General features: G+C 38.0%; 1 protein-coding gene across 12 annotated transcripts in view; it reads left to right on the top strand.

Annotated features, from left to right (window-relative positions):
* Nucleotides 1–22,176, top strand: part of CDC42BPB (CDC42 binding protein kinase beta) — a 108,232-nt gene that overhangs the window by 48,789 nt on the left and 37,267 nt on the right. For 11 of the 12 annotated variants that reach the window (XR_007509624.1, XM_049828985.1, XM_049828977.1 and 8 more), the window contains 9 exons: nucleotides 927–1,010; nucleotides 4,495–4,590; nucleotides 9,080–9,228; nucleotides 13,061–13,154; nucleotides 16,345–16,545; nucleotides 18,294–18,542; nucleotides 19,523–19,602; nucleotides 20,594–20,760; nucleotides 20,860–20,979. Coding sequence is in view for 11 of the 12 variants with exons in the window: in XM_049828985.1 (XP_049684942.1) it covers nucleotides 927–1,010; nucleotides 4,495–4,590; nucleotides 9,080–9,228; nucleotides 13,061–13,154; nucleotides 16,345–16,545; nucleotides 18,294–18,542; nucleotides 19,523–19,602; nucleotides 20,594–20,760; nucleotides 20,860–20,979 (1,240 nt within the window). In the remaining variant the exon portion in view is untranslated. Of the gene's footprint in view, nucleotides 1–781; nucleotides 803–926; nucleotides 1,011–4,494; nucleotides 4,591–9,079; nucleotides 9,229–13,060; nucleotides 13,155–16,344; nucleotides 16,546–18,293; nucleotides 18,543–19,522; nucleotides 19,603–20,593; nucleotides 20,761–20,859; nucleotides 20,980–22,176 lie in introns of those variants that run through there. The other variant, XM_049828987.1, reaches the window with a different exon arrangement.

Below are 22,176 nucleotides of genomic sequence, written 5' to 3'. Positions count from 1 at the left end.
CTACTCAGAGCCCTGTTGAAAGCAATGAAAGCCGGTTGGTTTTCTATTTCTGAAATAGAGATGAGCTGAGAAGCAGCAGAAATATTCAAGCAGTCCATGTATAGTCCTGTGAAAGTGTTGCTGTCTTAGTCATGATGCCTGCTTTTCTTTTGCCAGCTGGAAGAATTTTGTGGAAATGATGGCTTTACCACAAGAAAAATTAGTTTTGGTCTTGAAGAATACAAGTCTTGGTCAAAATAAAGTCTTTGCATTCCTAAGCCTTGAAGTTTTTGTAGTCTTCTGTTTTTTCTTTCACTGTACAACTATGTGCACAGCTACTGTTTGTAATAGACCAGTCCAAGCAAGTCTGATACACAGGATGCATAGTAAAATGCTTCAAGCAAAATGATGAATAAGTAAATGAATACTGTTTTTGCTTCTTTTTAAATATCTGCATAGAGTACACAAAAGCCTGTTAATTTGCAAATGTCTTTCAAGTTTTTGAAACCTGAAATGTGAAAACAAATTAGTCAAATGGCAGTGTATTTCTGTTGACAGCAGTCTTTCTTGTTTTCTCAGGCTGCCCTTTTAAATGTTGCCTCATTGGCTGAAGGCATGACGTACAAGCATCACTTGTTCTTGGCAAACAATGCAACTTTACTGTGCATCTTCATATGAAAAGCTTCATGCTCCTCCTGTATCATCCCCAGTGTACTTAATCATGAGCACTTGACCACACATGGTGTGCTATGCATCAAGCACATAGTAATAATGTAGGAGGAATATAGAAGGAGCAAAGACTCAAGCTGTAGTTTATCAATGTGTGAGTTGATTGCTGATGACTCCTTAGTAACTTACTTCATTAATTTGTGACCAATAAGCTGTTTGAAAATTGTATTTCTCTTCTGACCATGCTTTTGTTAAATAAAGATATCTTACTATTTCAGGTTGCAGTTGTTAAAATGAAGTGTACAGAGCGCATTTATGCAATGAAAATTCTAAATAAGTGGGAAATGCTTAAAAGGGCAGAGGTAAGTAATATGGTTCTTTAATGCAGAGAATTTTTTAAATGGTATTAAGAAAATTACATTGAAGCTCTTCCAGATTAGGAAGAATTATTTCATGAACATAGGAGCTTCATTCTTTTTTCTTTTTTTCTTAAGCTGTTTTAATGCAATCAAGTCTGACAGTCCCTTCCAGGCATCTGTTCTCAGCATTACTGTGTATTCGTTTACCAGACAGTCTGCCCTAGTTCTTACCCTGAATTTATTGGCCAGATTTTTGTTTACAATAAAGGCAAGTTAAAGACTACATGAAAGCTGAGATTGGTGCTACTATGACATTCACAGCTGTATACAAAAACGTTATGAAAAGGTCTTGTTTGCCTTGCATTCAGAAAGCATACATTAAGGAGCTTTGCATCCTACAGTTTGTAACAGGATTTATATAACTGGTGAAACTATAACTAAGTATTTTGGAATCACAGATTCAGACTGTAAAACAAAATGTGTTAAGAAGGTAAATCTGTTTCAGAAGAGTATTTTTGATTAAAGGATATGTACGTTGTCACAACAAATTATGTAAATGTGAATGGGTACTTCACAGATTAGGAAAAGACCTACTAAGAATATGCCATGGGAAGTGGCATATTCCTAGGATACCTACTCTTGCATGGTAGAGGAAAATGTTACGGCAAATGTAATATTACATAAGTCAGCAGGTAAATGAGCAGTAGATTTGAGGGGAAAATACATGTAGTGCATCAATACTTGCAGCAGTTCTGTTAAGGGGCGAAAGCTAGCTGCTTGCTGAGGATTGAGCCTGCTGACCCTTCCTTGTCCCATTCTTCTGTCCCCTTCCTGACACCTCCTCCCCCCAGCCTAGCCTTCCTAGTCCCTCCCTTCCTTTCAGTGAATCAGTGCCAGCTCTTTTCCTGTGAATAAATCTTCTCCCTCTTGTTAAGTTTAATTTAGTCACACTCTGTCCATCGGTCCATGCTCTTCTTTACAAGCGGCGGCAGCCACTGCCACTCGGCTGTTCTTTGAGCTGTCAGGAGTGTTCACACTCTTGGCTGTGCTGCATCAGTGGTTCTGCATTAAGCCTTCCCTTGTACAGGGGAAATTTGGTGCCCTTTCTACACAGATTTCAGTTGGGTTAATTCATTGGTCAGTATAGAATTGTTTTAAACCCAAATGCTTGTAGAGGGCTCCCAAACACTAATGGAAATACAGCTACACTGGCTTACTTCAGTCATTTTTAAAGTGACTTAATTAAATGGCCTACCTAAATAGCTGAAACTTTTACATGTAGAGATGTCCCGAGAAGACAGATGTTTACAAGTTGTCTTCAAATTATGCGACTAACTCCTCTTGCCCTCTCAGGCAGGTGAGAGGTAGAAGAGAATTATCCACCAAGAAAGATGTATAATGAGCAATAGTTTTCCCAGTACACACTTAGGACAAGTAACAGTCCAGCTAAGTTCTCTTTCCACTGATTTTCCCCATCTACAAAGGGCAATAAAGGAACTGTCTTCCCTGCTGTGCCCCTTTGTCTTTTCCAGTAAAGTTTGCTACTTGATTTGGCTTTTCTGGATAAGCAAGGCTTCATAACCTGCATATCAAGTTCATAAAACATCTGTGTGTTAAAATTTCCCAAATGTGGTAAAACTTGTTAGTTTTTAAAATGAAGCCTGCAAGAATACAGTAGCCTCTTAAGTGGGTAGTTCCACTGAAAAGCAGACTTCAGGTGGTTTCTTATCCACTGTATGAGTGGTCTAAGAAGCACATTTTTGTACTGGTTTATTTGTTTTGTATGACTTATTAAAAATAGCAAAAAGTTATCTAAATACTGCTTATTTGTGCACTAGCTGCAGGAAAAAAACATATGGTCGGAAGCCACTAAAATACAGGAAAGATTAGTGAATATCAGCTGACATCCTTAAATGGGTTGCAAGCAAAAATAGGCATGCCATTTATGTTGATAAGGTGGACCATTTGTATTTGTTGTTCTGACAGCAAAATACATAGTCATTAGCGTATTACTGTTGACAGCTCCAAATAAGTCCTGACTCTCTGATTAGGTAGCCTGTCGTGCTTTTTCAAGGCACATCTCAAGGCCTTTTAAGATAGTGTAAGCAGAGAAAGAGAGTTTTATACTTCGAAGTCATGATGCAAAGTGTTCAGCAGCATTACTGGTTTTGGAGGGTTCATAACATTCCCTTGCTATTTGAGGTTGCACAGTGAACTGGATCAAGGAACTGATGTATTTGAAAATAAACAAACTAGTTTTCTGTGTTGGCAGCCTCCCCACATTGTGGTGCCAGAAAAACTGTGAAGTCCTGTGCTCTGGTCCTGCAGGCAGGCGATGGGATTACTTGGAGTTGCTGTTGCTGCCAAACTTTTTGTAGAGTGATACTTTGCCCTTGCATTCATAAACGGTTAAACCACTCTCAGTTAACATTTAATTACAATTTACATCTCTCTGCACCAATAATTGCTGACTTTACAATGTGGCCACAGTATGGTCGTCTTCAGTAGAACTGTAGATTGACTTTTGCTTCCTTGGGGAGAAAAATGGTTGAGATACCTTTATAAGGTGCAATCAGTATATGGTAAGGCTTGGGCTTCCTAGGCATGTGTCTTCCATAGTGCATTTTCTAAGACATCTGGACAAGTGGTAATGACAAAAAAACCCAACAATTATTATCTAGAACCCAAACACTTGAATCTGCGGCTACAGAATATCTTAATAATGGCTCTCTGAGTTGAGAGTAGCATAAGAGTCCCAAGGTCTGCATCTTGATGGTTCTGATCCAATAAAAACGTTAATATATTTTTATTAAGGAGGACTCACTTGAAGTTTATGAAAGTTGGTTTTATGTAAAGATGCTGAGAAAAACCTGTTGTTACACAGAGCTTGCTTCTCTGAAGTGTTGCAGTGTGTTGTTTGAAGTAGAGGAAAGATTATTGAAAATGAAAATGTATTATACTGAACAAAGATAAGACAGTAATAGTAAAATCTGCTTATTTCCTGTAGTGTGTTGGCAGTGTCTGGAACTGGAACTGTAATGTAAGAAAAGTATACATGAAACTCTATTTTCACAAAGGTCTTTTTCAGAACCACCAGACTTACTTTCTTAGAGCTGATATCTTTCGGCTACAGATTGCAGTGACAAGTTACCATTTTTCTGGCTTTTAAAAATACATTATGGAACAAAGATTCAGTGTTGACTGAAATTGGTTTGTGGGCTTTTTGGTGTTGTGGTGGGTGTGTGTTGGCTGGGTTGTTTTGTTTTGTTTCAGTTTTTTTAAGGTCACAGTCAGGATTAGAGTGACTGAATGCCTGACTACAAGCCTGCACAGATTCCCTGGCTTGTCACTTGTGCAGACTGAATTCCAATGAATAGAGACCTCTGTTCAGTAATTTTAAATAATCCCATAAAACATCCATATATATTCATCCTGTGAAAACTACTTGTTGATGTTGACAATGGCTTTTTCCTCTCTCTTCCTTTAGACAGCTTGCTTCCGAGAGGAGAGAAATGTCCTCGTGAATGGAGATTGTCAGTGGATTACTACGTTGCACTATGCCTTTCAAGACGAGAACTATTTGGTATGTTTGATTCATCAGCAAATAAAAGCTTTAGGTTATGAAAAAACTTTATTTTTTATACATGTAAGGATATTTGTGCAATAAATCAGTCCACCTCATGCCTCAAAAGTGTTTCAACATTCTTGTTTTCTTCTTGAAGAGAAACTTCAAAGGGACTGACTGTAATTCCAGGAGAGTGAGAAAGACGTGTAGTACTATGGTATATAGAGGTTTAGTTAAGCACTTTAACTAATCTACTCTTGCATAAAATATGTCATGCTTAAGTTTAATGTTTTGGATAACACTGCAGTTAAATAATTTGAGAGGAGTTAACCCTGCAAAAGTAAAGAATATTTTTATTTTATTTTAAACTTTCAGAATGTCTTTTGGAGCAAGAGCTTGTTTTAAAATGACAAAAGTAATTTAAAATTTTATTTAAAAAATATTAAACTGGTATTTTAAAGGCCTCAGGAAAAAAAATAGCCCATTTCTTAAAAGTATTTAAATAAAATATGTTTATAAAGTAAGTAATTACTCCTGTTATGTTTTTTTTAATGGTGAGTTACTAGAACTGTAACATATAAGCTATGTCACTGTAGTCACAGAAATCAGGAGAGTACTGGTCAGGAGCAAAGTCAGTAAAGCCCCAACATACTGCAATATACTGAACCATACAGTAACAAATGGTTACTTGAGGCTGCATTTGCAAACCTGCTATTTCTGTAACAACTGACATAGTTGTAACGTGAAAGTTTTCACCTTCTTAATGCTTTTTAGAGAGTACCACAGTAGCAAGTCATGGTTATAAATAAGAGAAAAATGTATTGATAAAAGGCTGTCAGCGAGTTCAGGAACTGAGTATATGAAAGAGTTAGGAGATACTCAAATGTTTTCACAGGTGCTGAAACAAAACAAATTATTTTGACTGTCATGTTAAAAGTATTTTCAGAATAACAAGCACATTGTAAGCAAATAAGTAGTCCGGTCTTACCCTCATTTGCAAGCTATTTCTATTGAATGCTTTGTGATGGATCCAGATTTTCAACCTCTCAAAGTTTAGTCATCTCTGGCACTGCCTCATGAAGATAGCTCATAATTTCAAATTCCCTTGGAACCAAACAGCCTTCAGACTTGCATAAAAATAACCTAAGACATCCTGTAATGTACTTCCAAGTAGCTTGTAAGAATGGAGCTACCTAACAAAAAATTGTTAACTGTGCAAGATAGCAAGCAGTAACAATGACAGTATAGAGATGGTTCTAGCGTTGCTAATACTGTTTTATACAAATCTGTTCCAATAAGCTATAGCAGTATAATACATTTCTTTTCCTCAAGTTCCCAAAGACATTTAGATGTTGAAGTTTCACTTGACAGCAGAATTTAGACATCTAGCATCTAATTTAAGATCCAGTATCTCAGAAAGCAACAACTCTGCCTAGCAGCCAAAGTCAGCAGATTCCCAGCTTGCCTGAGGTCTGGCTCTGTGTGTGCTGAGATGCTGCCTTCCAATTTGGTCTGTTTGTTACTCAGCATCCATCTTATGTAAATGTCTGGTGCTCACAGATGGAGTGTGTCTGCATCTCAGTCACTCTATTGTAAATGATGCGTGAAGAAAAGGTGAAACACGTTAGGAAGTGACTTTCATCCAAGAACCTGGGCAGAAGGTTCTCTTCTATAACATCTTAGTGATTCACTTGTCCAGGGGCTAAAAGATCTCTGCTCATCTTGAAGAAGTTTGTAGCCACGTTTTTGCACATCCTGGGAGAGTGCTGCCATGTTACAGAACTTGGGCAGATTTGGTTTATTTTTCAGTTGTGCTGTGCATCCTTGATCGTTGTAGAATGGAATGTAAAGCTGAGAACAAAACAAGAACAGGCAAGAGAGCTTGGTTCTTCAACCTAGAGTGGACATCGGTCCTCTGAAAGAGAAAGCTCTAGGTTCTGGTATCTGCTCCCAGTGATGTTTGTGCATTATAGCTAGTGATTCTTAAATGCAAAACCACATAAGCTAACCCTGAAGCAGAGAGAGAACCTTGGTGTCTTCCCACACCTAGGGCTTTGCCATCCTCCTCTGGCTGCATGATAAAGGGTTCTGAACAAGACAAATAAAAAGAAGGTAAGATGTTAAGGTAGAAAAGTAGTAGCTGCCCTTGAGAGTCTAGAATTAATTGAGGTTTCATTCCCTCTATTTAATATTAGTAGAATATGTGATGATGCAGAACTTAAGTATAAGCAAGAAACACAAAATTCCATGAAATTTATATATTCTGGGGTTCATTTTCTGGTTCTGCTCCTGTAGTTTTAAAATGTTTGAGAGGCAAATACACCCTGTGGTATTGTTTTCTAAACAGCCAACTCTTAAATGACATTATATGGAAATGCTAGCATGGCTTTTTTCTGGTTCTTAGAAAGCTTTCATAGAGACAGTTTGAGTCAAGATGGGTTAAGTAAACCTTCTGTGATTTTGCTGAAGCAGATATGGTGTAGGTGAAACATAGTCCATGAATATTAGAAACATGTATGGGACCTGAAGTTCTTAATCTCTTCCAGATTAAAATCTTTTAGTTTTCTTGTGACTTACCAGAAAAATTTTCGTTCAGTCTTATTCATGAAGAAGGACATATGTGTGTTTGTCTTCTGTCAGCTTCTTAAAGGCATCTGAGTATTCATAAGAGTATTATGATGTATTTTTTCCTTTGATTTCCAACTACTGTCCCTATTTGATGTAGTCACTTCCCTAGAAGAAATGCAATACCGCTAGATTTCAGCATCAGAATAGCCTTTATTTTAACCCCATGTGAAGGGAGAAGTGCCTCCTGGCAAGAAGATTGTTGTGAATTGGAAGATGAATAAAATTAGACTTTCTTACAGAAGAGGTCTCACAACCTTCCTCTGATCCAAGTGCTTCATTTCATGGGTCAGCTGAGTTCTTGCTGAGTTATGAATGCTGTGGGAGCTGAGGGAAGTGCATTACCTTGTCTCTGACAGGCAGGATATTTCTGCTCCCACAGAAGCCTCTATAAGCTCTCTTAGCCTTGAATTTGAGAGAAAATCCTTTAATACAATATCCCTTTTAAAACATTGCTGGTTCCTGTCTGTAGCTTTTTGTTTTCAAATGTAATTGTTGCATGTCTACAGTGTTCCAACACACACTTAAAATTCCTTGATGGGTGGTGCAATATGAACGGATTGATTTCAACATAAGTGATGAAATTTGCCTATCAGATTAAGCTATAATTTGAATAAGATGGAGAAAAATATCACAACCTGTGCCTTTCGGAGTCGCTTTTTTAAGCCAAAAGATAGTGAGATAGTATTCCACTTTATGTTCCTTTGGGTTCCTATCTTCTTTAATTTGCTTCCCTTGTGGAAGATGAATCTGTGGCAGGGACAGTGGATTGTAGGTTGCTTTACCTTGAGGAGAAAAATAAGATGACTGCTTTGGGAAGTTAATTCCAGAATAAGCAAAGTTATTCCTAAAACCACTTATCAAATCATCTTGGGAAGCATGGAACAAAATGGCTCAAGACTGGTAGTACTAGATAAAGTCATTATACCTGAAGTGATGGTCTGTATTTAGGTGGATAGTGCTAGGAAATAACTATAATGCAATCCTCAGTTTGTGGTATAAGAAATAAAATAGCAAGTCTGAGTCCTTTTCTTTTCATATTACCCCATCTGTGTTGGTCCTTTCCATGGAGAGGATAATGGCTGTTTGGCCTAGGAGGCTATTTACTTTTTCATTGAAATATATTCAAAAGAACATTAATGTTTGATTTTTTTGTTTGTTTGTTTGGGTTTTTTTGTTGGTTTTTTTGTTGTTGTTGTTGTTTTTTAATTTCCCACTGTAGTGCCTTTGGCTTGACAGTGCTTCTGGCTTGTCATGGGCATCCCTAATATATCATGTCATCAAGCTCTTGCCAGCTATGTTATGCATCCATGATGTGGCATGTGCCAAGATAAATATTTGAAGATGTTGATGTGATAAGTTCTACTTTTGGAACCACTAGTAGTATTGAAATGGTACCAAAACTAAAAAGAGTAAGGAAGTGTATATTTTATACTACGCTGCATCAAGTACTGGTTTTAAATATCTTTTTTTCTTCCTGCATCCTCTGGAAGTTCTCACCTTAAGGGTTCATAACCTACAGTAGTTTTCGTGATGTTAGATCATTTTCTTTGTGTGACACTGTAGTTAAGACAAACTCACCCCAATTTACTTGTTTGTTGCTGCTGTATCTTGGGTGTTTGTTGTGTTTTTTTTTTCATGGTGAGAACTGAATGCTGATGTGTCATCCTTACTGTTATTATTAAAGGAATATGATATCTTTTTAAACTAAATAAGGAAGTAAAAGTAATGCAAAAGATTACTAATTTTGACTACTTTCCCCAGGTACAGAAAAAAATTAGTGAAAGAGTTTTTTTCAGGGGTTAACTGATAAACTTTCTTTTTTTTTTTTTTCTTACCAGCTGTCTCTCAGTACTTGACTGCTTTATTTCTCCCTTTTCAGTATCTAGTGATGGACTACTATGTTGGTGGTGACTTACTGACACTTCTCAGTAAGTTTGAAGACAAGCTTCCTGAAGATATGGCTAGGTTCTACATTGGTGAAATGGTGCTTGCTATACATTCCATACATGAGCTGCATTATGTGCACAGGTAAAATACCGTCTCACTTGGCAAAGAATACATGCACAGTTATATGAAGCTAATTGTAAAGATACTGCTATGTATACAGATGGACACAGTAGCCACAGGCAAACTACTGTGGGTACTTGCTTACTATATACTGTAAAATACCTGTATAAGCTATTACACTTTGAATATCAGGTTTTGATGGATTGATATTAGAAGCAGTGACATTTATCTGACTAAGCTTTTACTAAAGCTTTTATTTCTAATCAGGCTTCTTGACTTATTCTCAATTCATTTCATGAATATTTATCTGCCTTTGTCCAAGCCAGCCAAAAGTTTGAAGCAGTTTGAATTCTCTGCAAAAGTTTAGACATTCTGCAAAATTTACGCACAGTAAGCCCATGATAACATTAATGCATCTATTTACCTGAGGTCATCCTCAAACGGTTTTTGTAATGAGTGGTATGTGCTGGTCTAATTGTTTCTGTGCACAGGTTTTGTATTCCGGCTCAGTGCCTGCCATCATGTTAACTTAGGTTGTGTTCTGTAGTAGTTAGGAGTATATAATATTCCTCATTCTCTGTCAGAGGAAACAGGTCAGGAAGGTAGAGTATACTTTGTGTGATGCTTTTTTGGCTGCTGCTTGGAACAGCTGTTTTAGAAGAGCTGTGAGTAGTGCAAGGGAGGCATTTGATAAATATTTTTTCATCATTGTAAGAGTCTTGATCGGGGAGAATTTCTATCCTTTGTTTGCTTTTCAGGTTTAACAACTGTGTATGAGATGTCAGTTAGAAAGCAAAATTAAACTAATTCTGGAAGCCTTTGCAGCTTGATTTCAATAAACAGAGAAGTTAGAAAATACAGAGTGTGAGAGCAGTGAAGTTTTTCAGTTAACTGAATACTGCTTATGGCTGTATGTGTAGGTTCACGGAAGGTCACTGAAAGTCCCAGCTCAGGAGAAGTGGACTTCATACTAGCATTGTATCTGACTTGGCAGGTCCCTCTCGGCCAGGTCCCTTTACCTCTTTATGCCTTTATTTCTTAGACTGTGAAATAAGGACAGTTTTACTGTCTGTTTTGTGAAATTTATGGGTGAAAACCATTAGGTAATTGAGGTGATTTTTATTTACAATCATTGTTTAAAAGACACAGGGAATTCTCAGACTATAAAACTTCGAATTCTTCTGTTCAGACTTTGATCACTGTTTCAAAAATAAAAAAAAGAAAAGATGCATAAACTCTAATACGCCTGTGAGTGAATGTGGACAATATGTGGAGATATAAAAATGTTACAGACTCAGAGAAGTTCACCAGAGGCACCATTGCACCCATTTCTGAGGAAAGTGGCCTGACTAACTGACCAGCTACATCTTTGCATGAGACTGAATGAATGTCTGTTGTGGCAATAAGAATGAATGGCTCTGAGGCCAAAACATACGCTTTGAATAGGAGATATATGAATGCCCAAGAAATTACTGCTTGGCAACTGGAATGGATTAGGAGGAAGCATGATTGCTCTGGAGAGGATTTCAAGGACCCTTTAAAGGCTTATATGACCTGTTAGCTGTAGATAGGAAACAGTAGAGCTCAGAGATGAGGCATTAAGCTTTTCTGAACAGAAACAGTGTTCCCTTAGGCCAGCGAGATCTGCATGCAAAGCAGAAAAGAGGAGATGTGTTGGATGAGATTGGCTCATGCTTTGAGTGGCACTGTGAGCGGTGTTCTTTAAAAAACAAACAAACAAATTGGTGTATAGTTATATATAAGCTTTAATAGTTCTCTGCACCTACTGAGCTTGACTTGTGGTCATTGGCCTGTAAGGAAATGTTAACAGTATCTGGAACTGAAATGTATGGAATAAGTTTAACAGTAGAAAATTACTAAAGAGTTTATAGGGAAAGCATAGTGAGATGGTCTAATCTTCTGTGTTAATGCATATTTTTCTGTATTATAACAAGCAAGTATGCATTTAATTTATGTTGACGGGCATAGATTAGCATTTACTATTTTGTCTTAATACGGCTAATGAGCAACAGTATTAGTGAAGTTTCAGTAATTAATTTCAAAGCATTAGCCCTTGGTTAAAAAGTGTTAATCCAAGTTTGTGTTTGAAAAATTTATCAGATTGGCAGGATTTTTACACATATGAGGACCCTTTGTTAAACCTATCATGGTTTTTCTCATAAGTCTCCTCAGGTGTGAAACTGTGTAATTCAGCATCTTAAAAATCAGACATTGTCAGCTTACACATCTATGTAGCAAGGTGTATCACAGCACTTTTTTTCTTTGTTCCTAGTAATTCTAGTCTCTCAAAAATTAAGCTGAAGCTATTATACAATTTTTAAGTTTTTGAGCATTTGAAAAGAAATACAGGATTTTATGGTGCAACAAGACTGGTGGGTTTAAGGTAAAGCACGTGGTTTTATTTATTACTAATAGATAGTATTATTTAAGTATGATATCTAAAAAACCCCACCAAATCAACACATTTATAGGCTTGGTTATCCTTTTTGGCTATCTCAGATAAATAATAATATTTCAGAATAGCATGATGATATGCTGCCATGTTGGGAGCTGATCCTGGATAGTGTTGGGTAAAGAAAGGGAAGAAGACTGGCATATGTTACCTTGGAAGACATGGATGTTCTCCTTTTTAGCCTGCAGAATTGGTGCATAACTGAGTTTGTTTTGTTTTCTGCACTTGCTCTTCTCTCTTCCTTTCTTGTCACCTTCCCAACATCTTGGCTAGGTGCTCTTACAATCCATTACGGATATTTTAAAGCTATTAAAAAAAAAACCAAAAAAAAACCAAACAAACAACAAAAAAAAAAACCAAAACAAAAAACCCCAGCATAATATGGATTGGGACTGTCTTCTTAAGTTGTCCAGATGATTGATCTTTTACTGATACTTTAGTTTGTGTGAATTTGAGTACAAAGTGGTGAAATAAAATGTGGTTAATCGGTAGACTAAATTTAATTAACGTGCTCTTTAATAAATTCTTTTTGCCTATCTTCCTGATATCAAAAAGAATATCAAGTAATGAGCTAGAATGAAATTGGAATCTTAGTTCTATGTCATTTAGTAGCATTAGCATGCTGTATATCATTTTAGCATGCTGTATATCATTTTATAACCTGCTATATATGTGTAAGAATAGGACAAAAATTGTTTGATATTGGAGACTTTCTAATGTTACTGTATCCTGTTGAAATGGCATTGCCCTGATCCCAGAGCTGGGGGAATTCAGTGGCTTGTAGAGTAACTGCTGCATGTAGATGGGATGCAAAAGTCTTTAGGTATCCGTAGAACCAAATGTGCTGTGCAGTAGTGTATAGAAAGTCTTGAATAGCAAATGAAAAATAATGGCCAACAGAAACGCTGGACAAAATTTAGAGAATCAGTGGGGGAAAAAAAATCTTCCTAGATAAGAAGCTAGGAGTTAGTTGTTAAGTCTGGGTAAAAAACATGAGATTAAAAGATTGCCTTTTCTCTTCTATCTATCTTGCCTGTAAACAGTATATTGTGATGCATATAATCTTGAAATAATGCTGGTGAAGTAAACTGCCTATCTTTTACAGTCAGTATGACTCACTGTAATTATAATGCTTGGTTATTTGACCATTCAGAGTTCAACTTTGATGAGCTTGAAAAACTGTTGTAATCTAAAGCTTCAATATTGCGGGCAAAGTTTTAATTTGGGCAGGAGGAGACGGTCGTAAGTAGTGCAGTAAAGAGAGTTTGCATCAGTGGATATCCAACATAAAATTCTTTGTTCTTCTGTTGCAAGATTAATCTTTACAAGCAGAGCTAATACTATATATTTAAATCTTCTCACTTCTTTCTATTGTAACAGGGACATAAAGCCTGATAATGTTCTTTTGGACATGAATGGTCACATACGACTGGCAGACTTTGGGTCCTGTCTGAAAATGAGTGAAGATGGCACAGTATGTATGAAGCAAAATTTAATCGGGTCACTGGTAGTGGGACCTTGTGAGCAAGTTCCTGGTCTTAAAGCTATTAGACATTGTCAGCGTGCATCAGGGAGGTGATAGATTGTAAGCTTATTAACATGCTAAAAATTTAGGGAAGAGTATAATTCAACATACTTCTAAAAACTGTTTTGACATCTTCATCTCCTTGTTTTACAGGTTGCTACCGTTTAAAGTTATCCTTTGCTGGTTTTCTGTCTTTCATGTTTTCTTCTACTGGCCATTTCAGTTCTCATGAGATTATTATGAACTGTCCAAACACCCTTTGTTCAAAAAGGATAGAAATTTGATACTAATTATGTATTGGAATCACAGGTGACCAGGAACCTAGAAGCTGTGACAGACTTGAAGTATAAGTCATCCAAAATGAGGACATAACTAAGCACAACAGGAACTTAATCTGGCTACTGCTGTAAAAGACCATAAAAAACATTTCTATAAATACACTAACAACAAAAAGAGGTCTAAGGAGTATCTCCATCCCTCATTGGATGCAGTGGGAAACAGGGTGACAAAGGATGAGGAAAAGGCTGAGGTACTTAATGCCTGCTTTGTCTCAGTCTTTAATAGTAAGACCAGTTGTTCCTCAGGTGCCCAGCGCCCTGAGCTGGAAGACAGGGATGAGGAGCAGAATGAAGCCCCCATAATGCCAGGGGAAATGGTTAGCAACCAGCTACACCACTTAAGACACACACAAGTCTATGGGGCCAGATGGGATCCACCCAAGGGTACTGAGGGAGCTGGTAGAAGTGCTCACCAAGCCACTTTCAATCATTTATCAGCAGTCCTGGCTAACTGGGGAGGTCCCAGTTGACTGGAGGTTAGCAAATGTGATGCCCATCTACAAGAAGGGCCGGAAGGAGGATCCAGGGAACTACAGGCCTGTCAGTCTGACCTTGGTGCCAGGGAAGGTAATGGAGCAGATCATCTTGAGTGCCATCAAGACGGCATGTACAGGACAACAAGGCAATCGGGCCCAGGCAGCATGGGTTTATGAAAGGCAGGTCCTGCTTGACTAACCTGATCCCCTTCCATGACAAGGTGACCCACTTAGAGGATGAGGGAAAGGCTGTGGATGTTGACTACCTAGACTTTAATGAAGCCTTTGACGCCGTTTCCCACAGCATTCTTCTGGAGAAACTGGCTGCTCATGGCTTGGACGGGCGTACTCTTTGCTGGGTAAAAAAATGGCTGGGTGCCCAGGCCCAAAGAGTGGTGGTGAATGGTGTTAAATCCAGTTGGCAGCTGGTCATAAGTGGTGTTCCCCAGGGCTTGGTATTGGGGCCAGTTTAATATCTTCAATAACAATCTGATGAGGGAATCGAGTGTGCCCTCAGTAAGTTTGCAGATGACAGCAACTTGGGCGGGAGCGTTGATCTGCTTGAGGGTAGGAAGGCTCTACAGTGGGATCTGGACAGGCTGGATCGATGGGCTGAGGCCAACTGTATGAGGTTCAGCAAGGCTAAATATTGGGTCCTGCACTTAGTTCACAACAACCCCATGCAATGCTACAGGCTTGGGGAAGAGTGGCTGGAAAGCTGCCTGGTGGAAAAGGACCTGGGGGTGTCGGTCAGCAGCCAGCTGAGTATGAGCCAGCAGTGTGCCCAGGTGGCCAAGAAGGCCAATGGCATCCTGGCCTGTATCAGAGATAGTGTGGCCAGCGGGACTAGGGAAGTGATCGTCCCCCTGTACTTGGCACTGGTGAGGCTGCACCTCAAACAGTGTGTTCAGTTTTGGGCCCCTCACTACAAGAAAGACATTGAGGTGCTGGAGCGTGTCCAGAGAAGGGCAACCAAGCTGGTGAAGGGTCTAGAGCACAAGTCTTATGAGGAGCAGCTGAGGGAACTGGGGTTGTTCAGCCTGGAGAAAAGGAGGCTGAGGGGGAGACCTTATCGCTCTCTACAACTGCCTGCAAGGAGGTTGTAGCGAGGTGGGTGTTGGTCTCTTCTCCCAAGTAACAAGCGATAGCATGAGAGGATACAGCCTCAAGTTGCGCCAGGGGAGGTTCAGATTGGATATCAGGAAAAATTTCGTCACTGAAAGGGTTGTCAAGCATTGGAACAGGCTGCCCAGGGAGGCAGTGGAGTCACCATCCCCGGAGGTATTTAAATATGTGTAGATGTGGTGCTTAGGGACATGGTTTAGTGGTGGACTTGGCAGTGTTAGGTTAACAGTTGGACTTGATGATCTTAAAGGTCCTTTCCAACCTAAATGACTCTATAATTAAAAAATAGTTTGTTTTATATGCTTCTTACAAATGGAACAGCAACGTTATGATAAGTGGCCATCTTGTCCACCAGATTGGATACACCCCTAAAAACTAAATCACTCATGATAGGTTTTGTTTGTTTTGCCTAGTTTTGGGTGCTTCCAGGGGTTCCAGTCCTGCCAAGGTATGACATGCAAAATCATTCACCAATTTTGGCACAAACTCATGTCTTGGTGACATTCTTTAGCCATAAAATGCCTGCCAAGGATTTACCATATAACATACAAAATAATTTGGAAGGAGCCATTGTAACTCTGTGTGAAATCTGAGAACACGTTCCTAGAGGTTAGAGCTGCTCTGCCACTGCCATGATGGTCCAGGCTTCCCTAGTACTTGGGTGCACGACAATTCCCCACCTTATCCCTGTATTGCAACCAGTTGCACATTATGCAATAAGCATTAAACCAATTTCTGTCATACTAAAAATAAGGGACTACTTGCCCGAGCACCTTGTTTTGTGATCTTCAAATGAAACTGTAAAATTTGGGCATATGACTTGAACTTCCTACTTACTAATTTTTCAGTTCAACTTCTGGCAGCCAATTGCAATTTTGAAGTATAAACAGTCACAAAGGCAAAACATTGTTCTCTTGTCTTTCTGCTTTCACAGTAGCTGTGATTATTTGGGGTTTCTACTGTGTTCAGAATAAAGCATATCAACTGATTTTATGTAGAAGTAGATCCGAACTTAATCTGTGCAGTCTTTGCTACTTTCTTAATATTTTCTTTATGTTGTTGCAGTGATTTTATAAATCTCTTCTTTTTCCAAAATCATGTTGTGGTGTCTCTGTTGGTCAGAAATACTAGCGTGTGAGTGAGGAAGTTGCTGAGAGAACCTGAAATCTTACAAGAATTATTGTTTGCCTTATTTTTAAGGTACAGTCATCAGTAGCAGTGGGTACACCTGACTACATCTCCCCTGAGATACTGCAAGCAATGGAAGATGGAATGGGAAAATATGGGCCTGAATGTGACTGGTGGTCATTGGGTGTCTGCATGTATGAAATGCTGTATGGTGAAACACCCTTTTATGCAGAGTCGTTAGTGGAAACCTATGGGAAGATTATGAATCATGAAGTAAGAGCTATATTAAATCTCTGTGTACTCACTGAGTTTATAATGTTAACAGAGAAACTGGTATCACTGAAAGATACTGAAGTGATAGTAGGTCTTTGCTTTTTCACAATGTTTTAGAACCATATTGTATAGGTTTGTTGGTTCAGGTTTATAGGAACATTTGCTTCTCTGAACTGCAGAAACTGAATTCTTTGTCAAATTGAAATTTTTCTCTAAATGCTGACATTGTTCTTTTTGGAAAACCTAAGCAATCATCACAAAATTGAAATTAAAACCAACTCTCGTGTTGGGCCCATTGAAAGTTTCCTCCGGACTGTGAAGGAGAAATGAAGTAATGCATTATTTACACAGCTGTGCACATTTTCTGTCACACTGGTAACAGTACAAAAAAGGGAAAAGGCAAGTCATCCAGTGTAGACATGAGCTGCATGAAGAACATGAGGTAGGGGGGGTTTGTCCAGGGTCAAAGTGGTAGACAAGTGTTCGAACTTCTGGGTGCATTTTGAACATCAGAGAAGTAAGAACACCAGTTCATGGTGTCCTTTCAAGAGCTGTATTAGAAGGATGTATTTATGTGCATGCTCATCCTAGGTAGCCAGAAGCTATTGCATAGGGTGTGTTGTTGCATTTTCTTCTCCGCAAGATGCATGCAGTTTACTGGTTTTTACAAAGCTGTGATCCCATAGTGAAGCAGTGATGGATAAGATGTGAAATCCTTGCCAGAGCTGACACCCTTACTGTGATGAATATTAATCTCTCTCTTGCTTTAATTGCTTCAACGAACTAACTGGTTGCAAATGTAACCAGTGTAAATTCTGGCTATGTGGCTCTTAAGCTATTTGGGAGGAAGTTTGAAACTGCTGTCCTGCAGACTTAGTGTTTTAATCTCATTTGGACACATAATCAATATGATTGTGTGGTTTTTAGTGGAAGTTTTAAACTTTAATTTCAATTATGCTGGTTTGGTCCCTAATGATCTCATTTTAAACTTGGAAAGTTGGGGGGTTTATATATATATAAATATATATATATGTGTGTGTGTGCATGCTATTGTCCTTTATTGAAAAAAAAAACAAACCAAAAAGCCCTTTTTGACTATGCAGTGGTAGTAGTAGCAAGCTAAAATACAGAAAAAGTTTTCCCAATTTTTATCTAAAGTAATTTCAGATGTTAGTGGTAACTACAATTTTTAGATCTTTTTTGCTAAATGTAGGTTATATTTTGGTAAGAAACCCAGGTATTTAACCTATGAATTAGAAAAATACATCCTTAAATAGAAGAATGTTTTATAAAGAATTTACTACCATCATGGGTTTTTAAGAATTGAAATTAATAAAATCTCAAGGAGTACATCTTCAGGAGAACAGTGGATCTGTGACTAAGAATACCAGTGAGAGTCTGCCTTTATTGTATGATCTTTAATATATTGTAGTGTGTCAAAATTCCTGTATGTCTTAAAAAAAGAAGTTTGCTTTCCCAAATAGAGTTACTGCAATTGCAGTTAGTTTCAAACAGATCTGTGTTAAACAAATTGAGAAATGATTACTTGTCCTCGAAATCCATTTTAAGACAAGTCTAACACTGAATGTATTGCATTGTGCTTTGCCGCTGCTTGCTGGAAGAGCAATGTTTGACTATTCATTTCCAGTTTTATTGGCGTAACTTAGCATGTTCTTTTTGAAACTACTGTTGAAAGTTATGGAATGGATTCTTCCTCTAAAAATTTCTCTATTTGTTTTGTTTTCTAGGAACGATTTCAGTTTCCATCCCATGTTACAGATGTATCTGAAGAAGCAAAAGATCTTATTCAGCGACTTATCTGCAGTAGGGAGCGTAGACTGGGACAGAATGGAATAGAAGATTTTAAGTCTCATGCATTTTTTGAAGGACTTAATTGGGATAATATCCGAAACCTAGAAGCACCTTACATTCCAGATGTTAGCAGTCCTTCTGACACCTCAAACTTTGATGTAGATGATGATGTATTAAGAAATCCAGTGAGTCCGGTTTTAAATATTACTAATGCAAATATGCAACCTTGCTGCACTATAAGGTAGTAGTGAGAACTTATTTCAAAATAAGTAATGTAAGAAATGAAAAATAAGCCATTTCAAATGTGAAAAATTCAAGTTTTTAATCTCTTTGGCATTTTGGGTTATCAGAAATTGTGAGCTGCTTTTCTAAATGGACTTGCCAAAATGGACTACTGTTACACAGTCAGTCAAAGCTAAAACATATTTAGGTGGGGAAAAAACCCCTTAGTTGCCCTTTTAGTTTACCTTTACCAGGAGCTAGTATTTGGATTTATTCCTTTTCAAAGGTGGAAAAAAAATAAATAATCTGTCTTCAGAAATACACATATATTCTCCATGCAGCTTGCAGTCAGAGCTGTCCAGGTGAGAGAGCTCACACTGCTATTTCTCCACTCGCATAAGAACCAGGAGGTTGGTTTTTGGAGTGGGGACATCGGTGTTCCCCTCCTCCATTTCTGTTGTGTAGCAGTTTACAAATTTGGGTGAGGAGAAGCAGAGGGCTTATGTGGTAATTTGTTCATCAGCTTGTATTCCAAGAAATGAAGAGCTTTTGGCATGTTTTTTTGGTTACATATCTAACAGTAACTAGCATACTAAAACTAACAGCATGCATTTTGTTGTCAGGTCACCTTTAATTAGAAACTTCAAATTTCAGGTTTTCTTTTGTTGGTTGCATTGTGCTTTGAACTTGTTGAAATGCTGCCCTTCCAAATGGCAGTTCAAGAGGCTCCTAAATTCTGGTCATTATATTAAGTGACCTAATCTGAAATAAAGTTCATCCAGGGACAATAGAAGGCTATACAATGAAGCATTACTGCCAATTGTCAAGCGCTAAGAAAAGTCTTTCCATTAGCTGTCTCTCTTTAACTGTTGAGGCTAAATCAAATGCCTTTAGCTCTGTATGGGTTCTCTTTCGGGTTTTCATGCACATTGTTTTCATGCAGGAAGTGGTGCCACCAAGTTCTCATACAGGGTTTTCTGGATTGCATTTGCCATTCGTTGGGTTTACATACACAACTGATAGGTAAGTAAAGGATATGTTGCTCATTAAACTTGTTTCCTAAATGCAGCTAATTCTAGGAAATTCTCATTTTTATAAACATTTAGAAAGGCTGATGTCCCTAGGTGACAAACCTTTATCCCTTTTTTTCCCCCAGGTTTCTGAACATGTTTTGATCATGCTTGTCAAGATTAGATGCTTTTGTATTTAATATTTTATCTATTTGAAATAAATGAAATTTAAGGGACTAGACATGCCACTTGCAATTGGGTAGAAACTTGCTGTTCCTGCACTGAGAGGCTGAGAGCAAGTCTTGTCCACATTGCACATCTGCCAGGAACAGTTCAGGATTAGCTCATTGCTCCGAAGTCCTGCTGGTAGTCTAACTTAACATAGATGGTTCTGAGCATGGTCAAAGTGGCTCACTTTGCACATCTTTGAAATGGCCTCCATCTAACTTCAGAGATCCCTCAAACATATACTTGTCTCTGATCTTAAGGTTATTCTGCCCTGTTTGTTATTCTGTTATTTGCCTTTGCTGGGGTTTGTTAGCCCATGCAACACTATTTCAGAAAGAACCCAGTACGCTCATCCTTTTCAGAGTGAGATCATGTGGCTTAACTTAAATCCATCTTTGTCACATTTTAAACTCAACTTTTGGGTTTGTTTCTCAGCTCTCGGCACAGGTACATTTACCTGCTTACTTCGCTGTCAGGTAGTAGTAACCTTTGGCGTAGGAGAGTTAACATTTTCAGTTATTTAGGCAGTTTGTAAACTGAATGTACGTCCACATCATTGAAGTCCTGAATGCAGGTATCTTCATTCTACAGCAGCATACACAGTAGCTAGGGAATAGTAACTTTATCTACCCTGACAGTTGTCTCAACAGTAATAATTACTGCACTAATTGTTTATGTAAAATTGAGGTGCGTATTTGGTGGAATCGCAGCATGTCACTGCTGTAGATTGCTGTGAGTATTTATTAAAATGTTCTAACTTATCTATTTGTTTTCAGCTCTTTATCTGATAGAGGCACTTTAAAGAGTGCGATGCAGTCTGACACTGTAACCAAAGATATGGATGTACAGCGTGACTTAAAGAACACTTCACAAATAGAAGGCTATGAAAAGAAAATACGGAAATTAGAGCAAGAAAAGCAGGATTTGAACAGAAAACTGCAAGGTTAGTGATTTATATTTGTTTGGATTCTTAGTTCTGTTCATTAGGAGGAATTGGAGTGTATTTTATTGAAAACCTTTTCCTTCCTCTTCTGATTTTAAGAATCTACACAGACAATGCAGAACCTCCAAGGTCCAGTGTGTGTTACAGTAAATACAAGCCGTGATAAGGAGATTAAAAAATTAAATGAAGAAATCGAACGGCTGAAGAACAAATTAACAGGTAAGCCTCTGGCATGGTAATTATAGTAATGCAATTTATTTTGCTACTCCTGGTAACATTAGGTATTGTGTTTTTGCAATAAGAAAAATTAATGTTCTTGAGGTGCTAAAAAACCAAAGGGTTTTTAAAGTCTCGTTCAATATTAAGAGGCATTTCAGTTTTTCCAGATGAGCACTTAACTTTTTCTTCCACTTGCTTGGCCTGATAGCATATACTAGCATGGAGAGTCTAGAGTACAATGAATTGTATGGATGGATTCAGTTAAATATTTTGTGTGGTGTTTATTTCCCTAAAAATCCCAGGACATCCTGTTCCCTTACTTCTTTTTTGGGGGAGTATTGTTTTGGAGGGCTTTTACTTGGAGGCAGGTGTAAGAGGCAGTGGGGAGAGAAGACTAGTTGCTCTTTAGTAACATAAGGGGATAGGTGGGGAGGATGTATAATAATAGTTCACATTTAAATGTTTCTGAGCTCCTGCTCCCTTTGTGTTTCTGTCTGGTGATGCATTAATTAGGAAGCACTGAGCATTGCAGAAAAACAAATACTGGCATCTGTCCTGAGAGAAGACTGACTCATCCATATCACTAAAAATTTGTTGCTTGACAGTGCTATTAGTTTATCCAAAACTGTTAGCGTCTAATTTTTAAGTGGGAATCAGTGATAAAATTGTAGGTTTGAATTCCTGATGACTTGGCTGAGAGGTTTATAGGGGCCTGTAGTATAGCATAAGTGAGTTCAGATCCCGAGTTGCTGATGCAACTGCAGTTTGGCAATATACTCCCTTTGTAGGTGTGTGCATTGCAAAAATCAGCTCAGCTCTCCTACGTAGATTATCCTTCCAAAAAAAGCTATTCTTGTGTTTTCTGTAATTAGGTTTGAGTCAAAATAGTTAGATTAAGGTGCTACTTCTGCAAATGGTTCATGTTTATCTAGCTCTTCAGCCAATGGTGTCCTGTTAAATATAAAAACTAGCAGTATGGACTGAGTTTTAAAAAGAAGTAGTATTGGTTGATGTACGGTGGGAGGACGTTTGTGCTGAAATGATGAAAGGAATAATACTTTAATCATTACAGCAGTGCTTGGGATCCCTGAATACATATGTCTAATTTTCCTGTTCTGCCACAGACATCAGTGGAACTTCAGAAAGTTATTCCCTGTGCAATTTCTTATTTATTTGATTAAAAGAAGTAGTAATTAA

Source organism: Accipiter gentilis, chromosome 25 (assembly GCF_929443795.1).
Source record: "Accipiter gentilis chromosome 25, bAccGen1.1, whole genome shotgun sequence".
Lineage (NCBI taxonomy): Eukaryota > Metazoa > Chordata > Aves > Accipitriformes > Accipitridae > Astur > Astur gentilis.
Note: the sequence above shows the minus strand (reverse complement) of the source record. Positions and strands in the feature narration are given on the sequence as shown.